This window comes from Pelobates fuscus, chromosome 12, assembly GCF_036172605.1.
Source record: "Pelobates fuscus isolate aPelFus1 chromosome 12, aPelFus1.pri, whole genome shotgun sequence".
NCBI lineage: Eukaryota > Metazoa > Chordata > Amphibia > Anura > Pelobatidae > Pelobates > Pelobates fuscus.
Genome location: NC_086328.1, coordinates 37,081,939 through 37,096,735, shown reverse-complemented (window position 1 = coordinate 37,096,735; position 14,797 = coordinate 37,081,939). Strand labels below are relative to the sequence as shown.

Here is a 14,797-nt window from a genome sequence, read left to right as displayed (position 1 = left end):
AACACATCCCTTCTCTCAAACCCCAATGCTACACACAAATGTACATTTGCATTTAAAAGCCAACATTACATCCAAACACACCCCCTGCAATCAAATGCAAACATTACTTACAAACACACCCCAGTAATCAAACTTTACTTACACACACTTCCCTGTATTAATGCACTAAAATTATATGAAAACACCCCTTCAAGAAAACACCAACACTACACACAAGCACAAAGAAACTAGTCCTGTGCTCAGCAATATAGTCTATAGTACACATCAGCCAAAATACATAGTAAAAACCAAAGAAAAAAAAGTTACCTGCGCTCTAATCCACATCCCTATGTATTTTCAAACAAATGGAGGTTTTTAGTTACCTCCAATGACCATGAGAGGGTATGCCCACCTGCCACGTCAAGGCAGACCTCTTAGGTGGGTCCTAACTCTAACCATTCGCCTTGCTTGCTTGAGCTTCTGGCAAAAATATCACATAAGAGGTCATGGCCATTGGAGGTAACAAAAACCTCCATTTGTTTGAAAATACATAGGGATGTGGAAAGAGCGCAGGTAACTTTTTTCCTTTGTTTTTTACTACACACAAGCATGCCTACATTTAAAAGCCAACACTACATAAAAACACACCCCTGCATTCAAATGCAAACACTACACACAAATCCATCACTGCATTCCAATGGCAGTAGTACATACAGATACACTCCTATATGCACACTCATACTCAATGCAAAAACATGCTTATATTTAAACTCACAAACATTGCTTACACATGCAACCCTGCATGGATGATCAAATTATAAATTCCCAGCTGGCATAGCATCGTTGGAGTTGTACAACAGATGACAATCTACTTTTTTCCCACCCTTGCACTAGAGGGGGGCCTAAAAAACTTTCTTGCACCAGGGCCCTCTCTAGTTCCACCACTGATGTGAGGTATACCTGTTTGTGGTTACAGCAACTTGCTTGGCTTTCAACTAGAGTCAATGATTAAAAAGTGGGAGGTGGGAAAATGATATAGTTGAATAAAAGAGGTAGTGGGAAAGAGAGGGAAGAGTGGGACAGTTCCCCTTTAAAAATTTGCTTCAATCCTTTTTTAACAAACTTGTTTTTTCCATTTATAATGTCGTATTGCAGTGGTTCCCAAACCAGTCCTCATGGCCCAGCAACAGTCCAGGTTTTGCCAGTATCTCCATTGGAATAAAAAAGAGAAATGTATAAATCCTGGACTGTTGGTGGGCCATGAGTACTGGTTAGGGAACCACTGCTTTGGGTTGGAGTAACACTTTAACAGCTATGGAAGCCATGTTGCAAAATGACAAGAAATGTATCTGTAATCCAGCTTTGGGCAAAGCTCTCCATGCTGCTTGGTACTCTCTGTCTGACGTCACTTCTTCCCTCATAGAGAAGCATTTCACTGGACTCTTTCACCATTGCAGAGAGCATGGAGGGAGTGGGAGGTGTATGAAGGGAAATATTTAAAGAAACACATTCGGTAATCACGTGTGCCAGGGGTGCAAGTAGCCCCTAGCACAAAAGTGCAGATATTTCTGTATGTACATAATTTCAAGCAAAAATGCTGCACATTTTATCACTTTTAAAAGCAGAAGTGGACATAGCGTTTGGAGTAATGTTTACGTCTGATATGGTTCCCTTCTAAAACTTGAAATTATCAGTGCTTAATTTAAGCTTCCTTCTCCCGTACTTTGCATTTGACAACTCAGTACAAAACTGAAATCACTCTTTAATATACCAACATTTTTTGTGGGAGAGTTTGATATTTGGTATCGCTCTCGAACCCAAAAATATATATTCTACCAGGTTCTAACAGGTTTGCTGTCCTCAATATTGTTTTCTAAGTAGCTAAATATTTGCTAGAGTTTTGTATCTTTTTATATGTATCTATTATTTAGATTGGTCATATTATATTATCTCTATTGATTATGTAAATTACAGTAAACAATTATGTTTTTCCAGATATCCTGTATGACCCACATTATATAGTTGACAACGCTGTGTCGAACATCATTTGTTACCTTGTGTTCGGAAGACGTTACAAATATGATGACAACACCTTCAGGACAATTCTTAATATTGTCCATGAACAAATGACGCTGATGACAAGTTTTTGGGGTCAGGTATGAGTTTCTCTGGATTGTCTGGGCTATGGACAATAAAGTGGTCATCAGAACAGTGAGCTCAGATTTCCATCCTGATTCTGAAAGTAATTGTTGTAGTACATAAAGCTCGGTCTTCATTGAATGTTGGCTCCACATTGCTCCTCCCTCATTAGCTAAAGTTGACCTTCAAATAAAAGATGATATGCATACGGATACATTTACTGCACTTTTTAACCAAAATGATACTTCCTTCAATAAGGTTTGGATGGCTTGAATAGATTGTTAACACTGATATGAAGTCTTCAACTTATTACTGTACGTTGTATATTTCACATCAGCTCCCCTTTTTTTCTTCTCTTACATTTCTCTTCAATTATTTGTGGACTCCTATTCTGTTTTGTTATTCCCAACTTCTCGCTTTGTATACAGGATTTAGCATTTTGACACAGTTATTAAACCAAGCCTGCTTGCTTTCGTTATCAGCACTGTTAGCCCAGTTTCTGGCTGCCTCTTCCTATTTTGGCTTTAAACATAACAAAGTTGACAAGAATGTGCATGTAAATGCTGTTTTGGTGGTGGGTCATGCATACAGAGCTTTATGGTATGGCCCCAAAGACTGGAAGTTTGGCGATGAGTATATTGAAATTAAAATTAGCTATGTATTTGATGTAGAATTATTAAAAAACCTTTATTAAACCTGTATTAAATGTCTCCATTAACTCCATCTAACTTCATTATATGACAGATTTTAGAATATTAGACAGAGAATGTATTTTCTAGAAAAATATGACTAACACCGTAATTATCAAGTTCCTGTAATATGTAACAATGTATACCATAGCTAGCCCATGCTAATGAAATGTCCATTCTCTAAAAAGCCTGAGAAACTAACCTTGAAGCTAAAACGGTGCCAAGTACTCAAAATGGCTGGCTGCCAGATTCCCCCTCCCATCGAGTGAGCCTCGTGCTAAAGAGCAATGGCGACTGAATCTCAGTCTCATCCTTGTCAGACATCCCATGATGGGAGGATGCCCCACTAGCCACTCAAACCCCTAAGCCAATTACTAATATAGATGGGAGGGCATTTAACTTACCACTTAATAAATAGACCAATTAATTATGTTTATTTGTTGTTATCTTGATATTCTATGATGATGTAATATTGCCTTTAAAAGGGTCTGCATACCCACTTTTGGACCAGATGCCATTAAATTTTCTGAAGTTATTTTAACCTGAACTGCATGTGTCAGTGTGAATTTACTTCTGCGTATACGCAATTTAATCATCTCAGATTTGGACAGGAACAGATAGTCATTCAAACATATTTGTTTGCTTAAAAGAATCCTTTGTCATATTTATAGATTACATGTTGAAGCCTTGTGTCTAGGGCAATGTGAAATGAGATTAGGAAATTAGAGCTGTAGGAGAGTGTCCATTTAAATACCTAAAATAGGCTAGCCTTAGCTTTAAAAATGTTTTCCATCTCTATTTTGACCTAAATACTGTGGTGCCAGTACTTTATTCTACAAAGAAAAAAAATGTTGCTTTGCTATCACTTACTGTTCTAAATAAACTTGTGCTGCACACACCTGCACCTTCACATAAGAGAAATTATGAGTTCTTATTTAACATTATGTGTTTTATCTGCCTCCAGCTGTATACTGCTCTGGAATTCATTAAATATCTCCCTCTGCCACACCGGAAGTTGTTTTCAAATATAAAGACTATTTATGCATTTCTTGGAAATGTCTTGGAGGAGCACAAGAGAAGCAGGATAGTCGGAGAGCCCAGAGACTACATAGACTGTTATCTGGAAGAGCTTGAACAGGTAAGGTATATAATATATTATAAAGCTTTGCAAACTAAAGCTCTATCCTGCCAAGAACAAATCTGCATACTTTTTAGAATAAATAGAATAATTTAATCTAAATCTGACAGACAGACACATACACACACACACACATACTCGCTGACAGACACACACACTCACTGACAGACACACACACACACTCACTCACTCACTGACATACACACATACTCACTGACAGACAGACACACTCACTGACACACACATACACACACTCACTGACAGACACACACATACACACACACACACACACACACTAGCTGGGTGTCCAGTGGGGATCTTTAGTCTGAAAGTTTCCCTTCCTGCTCCTCACTGCTTCCTTACGCACGCAGTTCAGTTTTTTTCCCAGGCCGGAATGGCGTCATATTCCGGCACCCGACATCACCACCGAGGGCGCACTGAGCAGCGAGGAGCAGGAAGAACAGACTGTGCTCCCTTAGTGCCGCTAGCTTCCTGTTTCCTCTCCACCCAGCCTGATAAATTTTATGCAGAGTAGACACCTGCAATGTGGGGAGAGCAGGTGCCTATTCTGCCTTTACAGTAAGCATGTACTCGCAGCCCGCTGGGCTGCAAAGATATTCATTGAGAGCCACATGCGGCCTGTGGGCCGTGAGTTTGACATGCTTGCTGTAGTTCTATAATTTCTATGGATCTATCTTTTGGGCACCCCTGCTGTATGATAATGGGATTCCAGCCTTTGAAGCAGTGAACGAGAGTCACAAAACGCATAAGACAGAGTTGCCTGCAGGACCAAATCAGAGGTTGCTAAGTTGGAAAACAGGAAGGCAGAGCAGTGGAATGCACAATATTGGAGCCCATATTGTTCAGTTTCTACTTACCCTGATATCAGTAAGCCAGCACTGAGGGAATCAGTATGGGCTATGGACTGCATATAGTCGAGCTGTGGTATTCAATTACTGCAGGGTCGGCACACTCATAAGGAGGCCACCTTAGGGCCACAGAGCAGGGGGGCGCAAAAATCTGAATCCCCTGCCTCTGGCTAAGGACTCAAATGTTTCAAATTCTCTAATTTTCAGTGCAGCCAGTACACAGCATCTAGTTAAGTCGGCTGGGGAGTCTGGGAGAAGAATAGTCATCAGAAAAGGCTGGCATCATCAGAGGCGGCTGGCCGACTTCACTTCACTGGCTGCTGTGTGCTGACTGCAGCTCCTGTCCCACCTGACGAACAGGGATAAGGTTTTCACCTCCCTGGCCCAACATAAGCTTCAGGAAGAGGGGAATACACTTTACTTTTTATTTTTTTATCATTTTGTTTTTATAAGCAGCCCCTGCGCCATCTTCTCAAGCCCCCCCACCCACCCTCTACAGCCCCTGACACCCCCTTTAAAGTCCCTGCCCCCTCTCTATATCACCGGTGCCCTTTTTTTTATAGCCCCTGTCCCACTCTCTACAGCCCCTGACCCCCCCTCTATAGCCTCTGCCCCCCTCTACAGCCCCCTGTCCACCCTCCAAAAGCCCCTGTGCCTCCCTCTACAGTCCTTAAATCGCCTACTACAGATCCCTACAACTGCAGCCTCTATCCCCCCATGTGCAGCCCTTACCCCTACTACATACCCTAACTGTGTCTGCATGTCTCTGTGTGTGTTTGTATGACTGTATGTCTGTGTTTGTATGACATTGTTCCTGTATGTGTAGATTGTACGACTGTGTTCCTGTATGACTGTGAATGTTTGATTGTATGCCTGAATATCTATTTAACTGTGTTTTTAAATAGTTATGTATGTGTGCCTGAACGATTGTGTGTTGCTATATACCTATGTCTATATGGCATGGGAGGAAATAGAAACACAAAGGGCCCTAGTAGGGCACACAAAATGGGCTGAGGGGAGAGAGTCACAGAAAGGGTCTGGGAAAGAAAGAGACATGCAAAGGATCCTGCTATCCGTGCAGCGCTGATCCTTGTAGCGTCTCCCGAAATCCAAGCTGAAAAGAGTGAAGTAGTGATTATAGCTCCCAATTCCCCAAACATGAGTCGAGACTTCATGAAGGGGTAAAACGAATGTGTTTATTGATGGCCAAACTCAGCCCTTTTTATGATGGTCTCCCAGCAAGGGAACTCCCACATGGGACCTTGTGGAAGACTGTAACAAAATATGCAGAACCAATCAGTATACAGTACAATTCTTATACACACCCACAGGAAGAGTGTAACCCCTCCTCTGTATTCTGGAGATAATTAACTTACCCCTCCTCTCTATCCTGGAGATAATTAACTTAAGTGGTTGCAGAGAACCTAATTATCTCCGGGCAGAGAGAAACATGTGCTTTTTACCTTTTAACAAAACTGTATTAAAATCAATAACTCTTGTTTCGCTGAACGAAGTCCCCATGTTCCACACACCCCCAGATAGCTTGGATCTGAGCGCATATTATAGGCGAATAGCGCTCAGATCCCACGAACACAGTTCTCAATAACGTCGAGTAAAGTTTAAGTTCACCAGCTGTAATGGAAGTTAAACTGCACGAACCCACATACGAGTGTAACAGGGGAAATGTACAATCCAAGCAAGTAAGGCGAATGATGTGATCCAGAGACAGAGGGCTCTGTCCCAAGTGCCTTAAGACCCCATGACTTAACGGGCCAGCATCCCAGGGTAAGAGGCTAGCAATCCGGCTCCTCCAAGCGATAGGGGGCTAGGGCAGTTTGTCACATGCAGACCCAGTGACAAAAGCCATTTTGTCACACATCTCCCCTTTTCCAAACGGACTAACAGGGTATCTGACCTCCTGCCGGTCAGTGCCCTTGTTAGTCCAGCAGCCCACCCACAAAACATAAACAGCAGTACAGCCCTCCCACAAAAACTGGTTACTACACCTGAGTGAGGGAAAAACTTGTCCATGTCCAGGTGCCTCACCACGGCTGTGTGGGGGACTGGTAGGCTGCCTTGGTGGGTGGCTGAGTGGGCAGAGACCAGCGGTACTGGTACCAGCACTACTACGGGAGTAGTCTGGTTGAAACCTGGTTGCTGGAGACCGACTGTCTCTTCTTTAGCTGCACAGCTCTGCTGCTGGAGACCGACTGTCTCCCCTTTAGCTGTACAGCTCTGCTGCTGGAGACCGACTGTGTCCCCTTTAGCTGCACAGCTCTGCTGCTGGAGACCGACTGTCTCCCCTTTAGCTGTACAGCTCTGCTGCTGGAGACCGACTGTCTCCCCTTTAGCTGCACAGCTCTGCTGCTGGAGACCGACTGTCTCCCCTTTAGCTGCACAGCTCTGCTGCTGGAGACCGACTGTCTCCCCTTTAGCTGTACAGCTCTGCTGCTGGAGACCGACTGTCTCCCCTTTGGCTGTACAGCTCTGCTGCTGGAGACCGACTGTCTCCCCTTTAGCTGCACAGCTCTGCTGCTGGAGACCGACTGTCTCCCCTTTAGCTGTACAGCTCTGCTGCTGGTCTCTACTCCTAATACAGTGTCCTGCTGCTGGGGAAAGGAGACTGGGCTCTCTATTCCCTGCTGGACCGGTGAAGAGACCTCGGTCCCATCTCCACCTGCCGACTGTGGATCCTCCCCGGACCAGTCTATGAGGTCCCCTACCTCTGCAGCTGGTAGTGGAGCAGGGTGTACCTCAGCCGGGTCTTGCCAGTGGTAGTGCTGCAGGTTAGGCTGTGAGTGGATCAAGCTGGACAGCTGTTGGTAGTCCTGCTCCAGCTCCCACTCCCTTCTGACCAGGAATGTTAGATCTGCTCTCACCCCCCTTTCGGGAGGCCAATCGTGTAGGTCTCTCCTGTAGTCCATAAGGTCCCAGAATCTGGACTCTCCCGTGCTCCCAAAATCCATTTCATCAAAAGACTCCCATAATAGACCAGGGCCATTGTAATCCTCACCCTTGGGTCTGTGGTATTCCTCCATCCAGGGAGCCTGACGCACTGTGTCCCACCATAGTGCCTGGTATGCGTCCTCTAACCAGGTCTCCTGCCATACTAGGGTCTCGAGCTCCGACACCCACTCCTTCAGGGGCTGCTCCCCCAGCAGAGGCTTTTGCAGCGCCAATCACATTCGCAACCTCTGCTCCTCGCTAGGGAGACTCTCGCTCCGTTGTCACTGCACGTCCTCCATGGCCTCGTGCCATACGCCTTTCCGGGCTGCATCCCTGTAATCCGGGTGCTCCTCCTCATGGAACGCTGATTCCATGCTGCTGTAGCCAGGGGCACTGTACGAATACTAGTGTTGCCCTAATTATAAATCCATGTGTCGCTGGGATGTTATTCACTACTTGATTCGGTTCTGTATATCCATTCGGGAGAAAATCCCGCCGCTTGCCACCAGTGTAAAGGATCCTGCTATCCGTGCAGCGCTGATCCTTGTAGCGTCTCCCGAAATCCAAGCTGAAAAGAGTGAAGTAGTGATTATAGCTCCCAATTCCCCAAACATGAGTCGAGACTTCATGAAGGGGTAAAACGAATGTGTTTATTGATGGCCAAACTCAGCCCTTTTTATGATGGTCTCCCAGCAAGGGAACTCCCACATGGGACCTTGTGGAAGACTGTAACAAAATATGCAGAACCAATCAGTATACAGTACAATTCTTATACACACCCACAGGAAGAGTGTAACCCCTCCTCTGTATCCTGGAGATAATTAACTTACCCCTCCTCTCTATCCTGGAGATAATTAACTTAAGTGGTTGCAGAGAACCTAATTATCTCCGGGCAGAGAGAAACATGTGCTTTTTACCTTTTAACAAAACTGTATTAAAATCAATAACTCATGTTTCGCTGAACGAAGTCCCCATGTTCCACACACCCCCAGATAGCTTGGATCTGAGCGCATATTATAGGCGAATAGCGCTCAGATCCCACGAACACAGTTCTCAATAACGTCAAGTAAAGTTTAAGTTCACCAGCTGTAATGGAAGTTAAACTGCACGAACCCACATACGAGTGTAACAGGGGAAATGTACAATCCAAGCAAGTAAGGCGAATGATGTGATCCAGAGACAGAGGGCTCTGTCCCAAGTGCCTTAAGACCCCATGACTTAACGGGCCAGCATCCCAGGGTAAGAAGCTAGCAATCCGGCTCCTCCAAGCGATAGGGGGGTAGGGCAGTTTGTCACATGCAGACCCAGTGACAAAAGGCCATTTTGTCACAAGACACATAAAGGGGCTGAGAGAAAAAAAGAGACACACAAAAGAGCTGGGGGAAATAGAGACATACTAAGTGACTGGGGGAAGTAAGAGATACACAAGGTGGTTGTAAAACACACTACAGGGCAATTACCTCACGGACAATTAACTGCCCAAGTGCGGAATACTACCACAACGGGGAGTGAAGGGCAATACACTTTGGTCCAGTTAATGCAGCAATTTTCTTTTCTTTATTTCACGTCCTGTACTATATAAACATTGACGAAAGCGCATTACATCTAACTGACCCCTTAGTCACCCCCAAATCCCTCTAAGCCCCCCATATTACCTATTTTTTTATCTTTATTTTCTGCCCTGACCTATATTCAGGGCGCGGCCATCTTTGTGTAGGTAGATGAAGTCCCTAAGGGACACGTCATCTGCCCACACTAGATAGTGCTGTGAGATTCCCGCACATGACCAGTTAAACACTTGGGCATGCGAAAGGGAATTTCATCTATTCATTAATTTGTCAGAAAGATGAATGAATGACTAGAAATTTCAGACGAACAAACAAACACTGAATATCAGTGTTCGTTTGTTTGTTAAGTTTATTACAAAGAGGGAGCTACCGGCGCGCAGCTCCCTCCTTGTGATATGTAAAGATAGAAGCTGCAGGGAGCAGTGCTCTCGCCACTTCCTAAGCCCCCCATATCCTCCCTCACTCTATGGGGGTCAATATGACCCCCATAATAGCATAAGGGAGATTAAAATCTCCCGAATGCCCCTACTCGCGGTATAGCGAGTAGGGGCATGTATACTAAGCAGTGAGCAGCCTATGGCAGGGCCCCCACAGGGCCCCTACCCCTGAGCGGCAGGTTGGGGCCCTAAATAACAATAAGGGATGACCTATTGTCCTCCTCCCCAGCCCCCACCCCTAAGCAGTGGGTGGGGGCCCTAAATAACAATTAAAGGGGGACCTATTGTCCTCGCCCCCGCCCCTGAGCAGTGGGTGGGGGCCCTAAATAACAATAAGGGGGCCCTAAATGAAAATTCCCCCCCCCTTCCAAGCCCCTAGTCACTCTCTACACCCAAATAATAAATTATACCCCACCTACCCCCCTCACCCTAACTAACTTGTAAAGAAAAATAAAACTTACCATTTGATGTCTTCTTTTTTCTAAAATCTTAATTTTTCAGCCCCAGAAATAAAATAAAAAATCTGATGAAAAATAAAAAACCCAACGCTAAAAAAATTAAGGTCTTAGATATTTATGGGTTATGGTTCCTTATGGTTTAAGGTGAAAGATGTATTCTTTGATTTGAAAGATTGTCCCATATGTGTACATATTCTTTAGGGGTAATATAATATGTATTGTGTTTTAAGTGTGCTGCATTATCTTTTACTGTAGCACATAACACTAGTGATGTCCCGAACTGTACGCTGGCGAATAGTTCCTGGCGAACATCGCTTGTTCGCGTTCGCCACGGATGGCGAACACATGCGCTGTTCGGTCCGCCCCCTATTCGTCATCATTGAGTTGACGACTTTGACCCTGCCTGTACCTCACAGTCAGCAGACACATTCCAGCCAATCAGCAGCAGACCCTCCCTCCCAGACCTCCCACCTCCTGGACAGCATCCATTTTACATTTATTGTGAAGCTGCATTCTTAGTGAGAGTAGGGACAGTGTAGCTGCTGCTGATTTGATAGGGAAAACTGATAGCTAGGCTAGTGTATTCAGTGTCCACTACAGTCCTGAAGGACTCATCTGATCTCTGCTGTAAGGACAGCACCCCAAAAAGCCCTTTTTAGGGCTAGAACATCGGTCTTTTTTTTTTCTGTGTAATGTAATTGCAGTTACATGAGTAGCTCGGCATCCAACCTTGTGCAAATGGGGTCTTTCATGCTGTCGTGCCTGTTGAGGGACCCTCGTATAAAAAGGCTGAAGGAGAACGACCTGTACTGGGTGTCCACGCTACTAGACCCCCGGTATAAGCAGAAAGTGCATGAAATGTTAACAAATTACGGCAAGTCGGAAAGGATGCAGCAGTTCAAAAATCTATTAAAAAGTATGCTTTACACAGCGTATAAGGGTGATGTCACAGCACAACGGGAATCTAACAGGGGAAGAGGTGAAAGTAATCCTCCTCCTCCCACGACCACGCCGGCAAGGACAGGACGCTTTACAGACGTGTTGTTGATGGAGGACATGCAGAGCTTTTTAAGTCCTACGCATCGCCACAGCCCTTCGGGGTCCACCCTCAGAGAACGACTCAACCGACAGGTAGCAGACTACCTCGCCTTAACTTCAGATATCGACATTCTGAGGAGCGATGAACCCCTTGACTACTGGGTGTGCAGGCTTGACCTGTGGCCTGAGCTATCCCAATTTGCGATAGAACTTCTGGCCTGCCCCGCTTCAAGTGTCCTGTCAGAAAGGACCTTCAGTGCAGCAGGAGGTATTGTCACTGAGAAGAGAAGTCGCCTAGGTCAAAAAAGTCTAGATTACCTCACCTTTATTAAGATGAATGAGGGATGGATCCCGAAGGGACTGACACTGGGCGATACATTCGACTAAAAAAGGCCTGATGAGGGGGACTACTTAACACACCACTCCTATCTGGTGGCACATTAGATTGCATGAGCAGTGCCCCAAATTTGAAGTAGGAGGACCGACCAAGCATCTTTTTCCATCTCCCGCTTCCTAAAATCGATGCCTTATATACACGTCCCATGATAGGGGACGTAACAGGGATTAAACTGATAAGAATAGTACTACTTAACACACCACTCCTATCTGGTGGCACATTAGATTGCACGCGCAGTGCCCCAAATTTGAAGTAGGAGGACCGACCAAGCATCTTTTTCCATCTCCCGCTTCCTAAAATTGATGCCTTATATACATGTCCCCTGATAGGGGACGTAACAGGGATTAAACTGATAGGAATAGTACTACTTAACACACCACTCCTATCTGGTGGCACTTTAGATTGCATGCGCAGTGCCCCAAATTTGAAGTAGGAGGACCGACCAAGCATCTTTTTCCATCTCCCGCTTCCTAAAATCGATGCCTTATATACACGTCCCATGATAGGGGACGTAACATGGATTAAACTGATAGGAATAGTACTACTTAACACACTACTCCTATCTGGTGGCACATTAGATTGCACGCGCAGTGGCCCAAATTTGAAGTAGGAGGACCGACCAAGCATCTTTTTCCATCTCCCGCTTCCTAAAAATCGATGCCTTATATACACGTCCACTGACAGGGGACATAACAGGGATTAAACTGATAAGAATAGTACTACTTAACACACTACTCCTATCTGGTGGCACATTAGATTGCACGCGCAGTGCCCCAAATTTGAAGTAGGAGGACCGACCAAGCATCTTTTTCCATTTCCCGCTTCCTGGGTGGAGAAAGAGATACCTTCAATGACATCAGTGAGGACAAGGAACGGGACATGGCTAGCTTGGTATCCAACCTTGTGCAAATGGGGAGTTTGCGGTTGTGCAAATGGACTGTTTGCGGTTGTTTGCGATGCGTTAAACGGGGAGTTTGGTCTGTCACTGTGAAGCGGGCGTAACCCTTACACTACCTGATCGATACAACATCATACCTGATGTTTTAAAGCACGTTATTCCAAACAATTTAGGAATCTTAGGTGATTTATGCCCTTTATGGATTAAAACCAGACTCTGCATCAACTATGTAATTTTCCATGGGAGTTTTGCCATGGATCCCCCTCCGGCATGCCACAGTCCAGGTGTTAGTCCCCTTGAAACAACTTTTCCATCACTATTGTGGCCAGAAAGAGTCCCTGTGGGTTTTAAAATTCGCCTGCCCATTGAAGTCTATGGCAGTCCGCCCAGTTCGCCCCTTCGCGAACATTTGCGGAAGTTCGCGTTCGTCGTTCGCAAACCGAAAATTTTATGTTTGCGACATCACTACATAACACAGATTGAACATTGTTTTGTTCTGGACATGTTGAAATACATATATTTTGTTATGATCAAATGAACTGGACACCCTGCTGCTTTTTTATTCATTCTTTTATTATCATATATACATATTGCCATTTCTAAGATCAGCTCCTGGTCTTATATTCAGAGTATCCATATTCTGGTTTTGCTCTTTATTTCAAGATTTTTTATAGGTTTTTATAAACCTGATGTGTTCTACTTCTGTACAAAATCCCAAATCTTGTTCAGCTCTCTTCTGAGTACAACAATATCCCTCAATGTATGCTTTTGCCACTTCCTGTGAAGCTACAGCGCCACTTAAGAGACTTGACAATTTCAGTTTTTACACTTAGAACGTTGATGGCTTTGATGGACCTATGTCTCGTTTCAATGCAGCAGTTTGCCTGTCCAAATCACTCCACAAAGGCCTACCGTTTGTTAAAGTACCAACTTCAGCATATTTCATATGGTGTTTATTGTGGCTCAGGGCCGGTACAAGCATTTTTGCCGCCCACCCACTTATGCAGACTAACACACATGCACTGACCCATGTAGATTGACGCACACTGACCCATATACACACACTGATCCATGCAGAGACACATATAGACACACACTGGCCCATACAGACACACACTGGCCCATACAGACACACACTAGCCCACACTGACACACACTGACCCATACAGATTGACATACACAAACATATTGACTGAAGCAGACTAACACATTCTCTGACACACATCTTACCTTCAATTACCTTTCTCTGCACATTTCCTGACATGCTCCTGCCCACTTGTCACCGCATAGAGGGGAAAGAGGCAGGAGTGAGCAACTGAAGCACCCTCACGCTGCTGCTGCTTGCCGCAATGGATGTCTGGGAGGGGTTCTGGCTGAGTGGGATGCATATGCCGCCGGACCGGTGTTTTACTGGGTGCTAGTGAGCAGCAATGTAAGTGCTCCCTAGTGCCAGGGAACATGGCCAGCGGCACCTCCTTCAAGCAGTGCCCTAGGCGGCCGCCAAATTGGCCTATAGTAAGCACTGGCCCTGTTGTGGCTTAACGTGTCACCATTTTTTCCTCCCAATTACATTAAAATTTGTGGTACTTGCACTCAGGAAAAAAAACCATAGGGAACGATACTGAAAGAGATTAAATAAAGTTTATTCTTGGTAACATAGCCGATTTCTAGAAGCACTACAACCATTTCTTCTCATGAAATTGGTACCTGACATAGGTGTCTCCGCTGAATCCTCTCAAAGCTGAAACAAGCGCTGTTAGTATATAGTTCTTCCCTCCAGTAACTAGACAACACATAGTTTTGGGAGTATAACTGGTTTTATTGGACCGAATGACCCCCAGCATGGGGCCTCCATTCAATACATACAGTACCCGTCCAGACACCTCTGGGAAATAATAGAGTTGCTGACTGTTAAACTAATTATCTTCCTCATACAGAGTGCCAAACATGAAAAACGCCCCAAAACACAGTTAAAACACACAGAAACCCCACATACCATACATCCCGGATAGCTCTCGTCCAAACGCCCAATTCAGGAAAATAGTGCCATGATCCATAAAGAATTGTCCGATCACCACCGGGGTAAATTTTTAACCGGCCGGACACGACGACTAAGCCCAAAATAGTTCACACTTAATTGTGGCTAGGGCTGGTCAAATAGCGGGAGCTCCTCCGGTCAAATGAAGAAGGGCTCCCCCTGGTTCTCATTGCTTGTTCCAATTAGTCTGTTGCACCTTCCCT

At 44.9% G+C, this 14,797-nt stretch overlaps 1 protein-coding gene across 2 annotated transcripts in view; it reads left to right on the top strand.

The window, feature by feature from the left end:
* The window catches only part of LOC134578987 (cytochrome P450 2J6-like), a 69,528-nt gene that overhangs the window by 38,235 nt on the left and 16,496 nt on the right, over window positions 1-14,797 (top strand). For both annotated transcript variants that reach the window (XM_063438113.1, XM_063438112.1), the window contains 2 exons: window positions 1,975-2,135; window positions 3,772-3,945. In XM_063438113.1, the coding sequence (XP_063294183.1) occupies window positions 1,975-2,135; window positions 3,772-3,945 (335 nt within the window). The remainder of the gene's footprint in view (window positions 1-1,974; window positions 2,136-3,771; window positions 3,946-14,797) is intronic.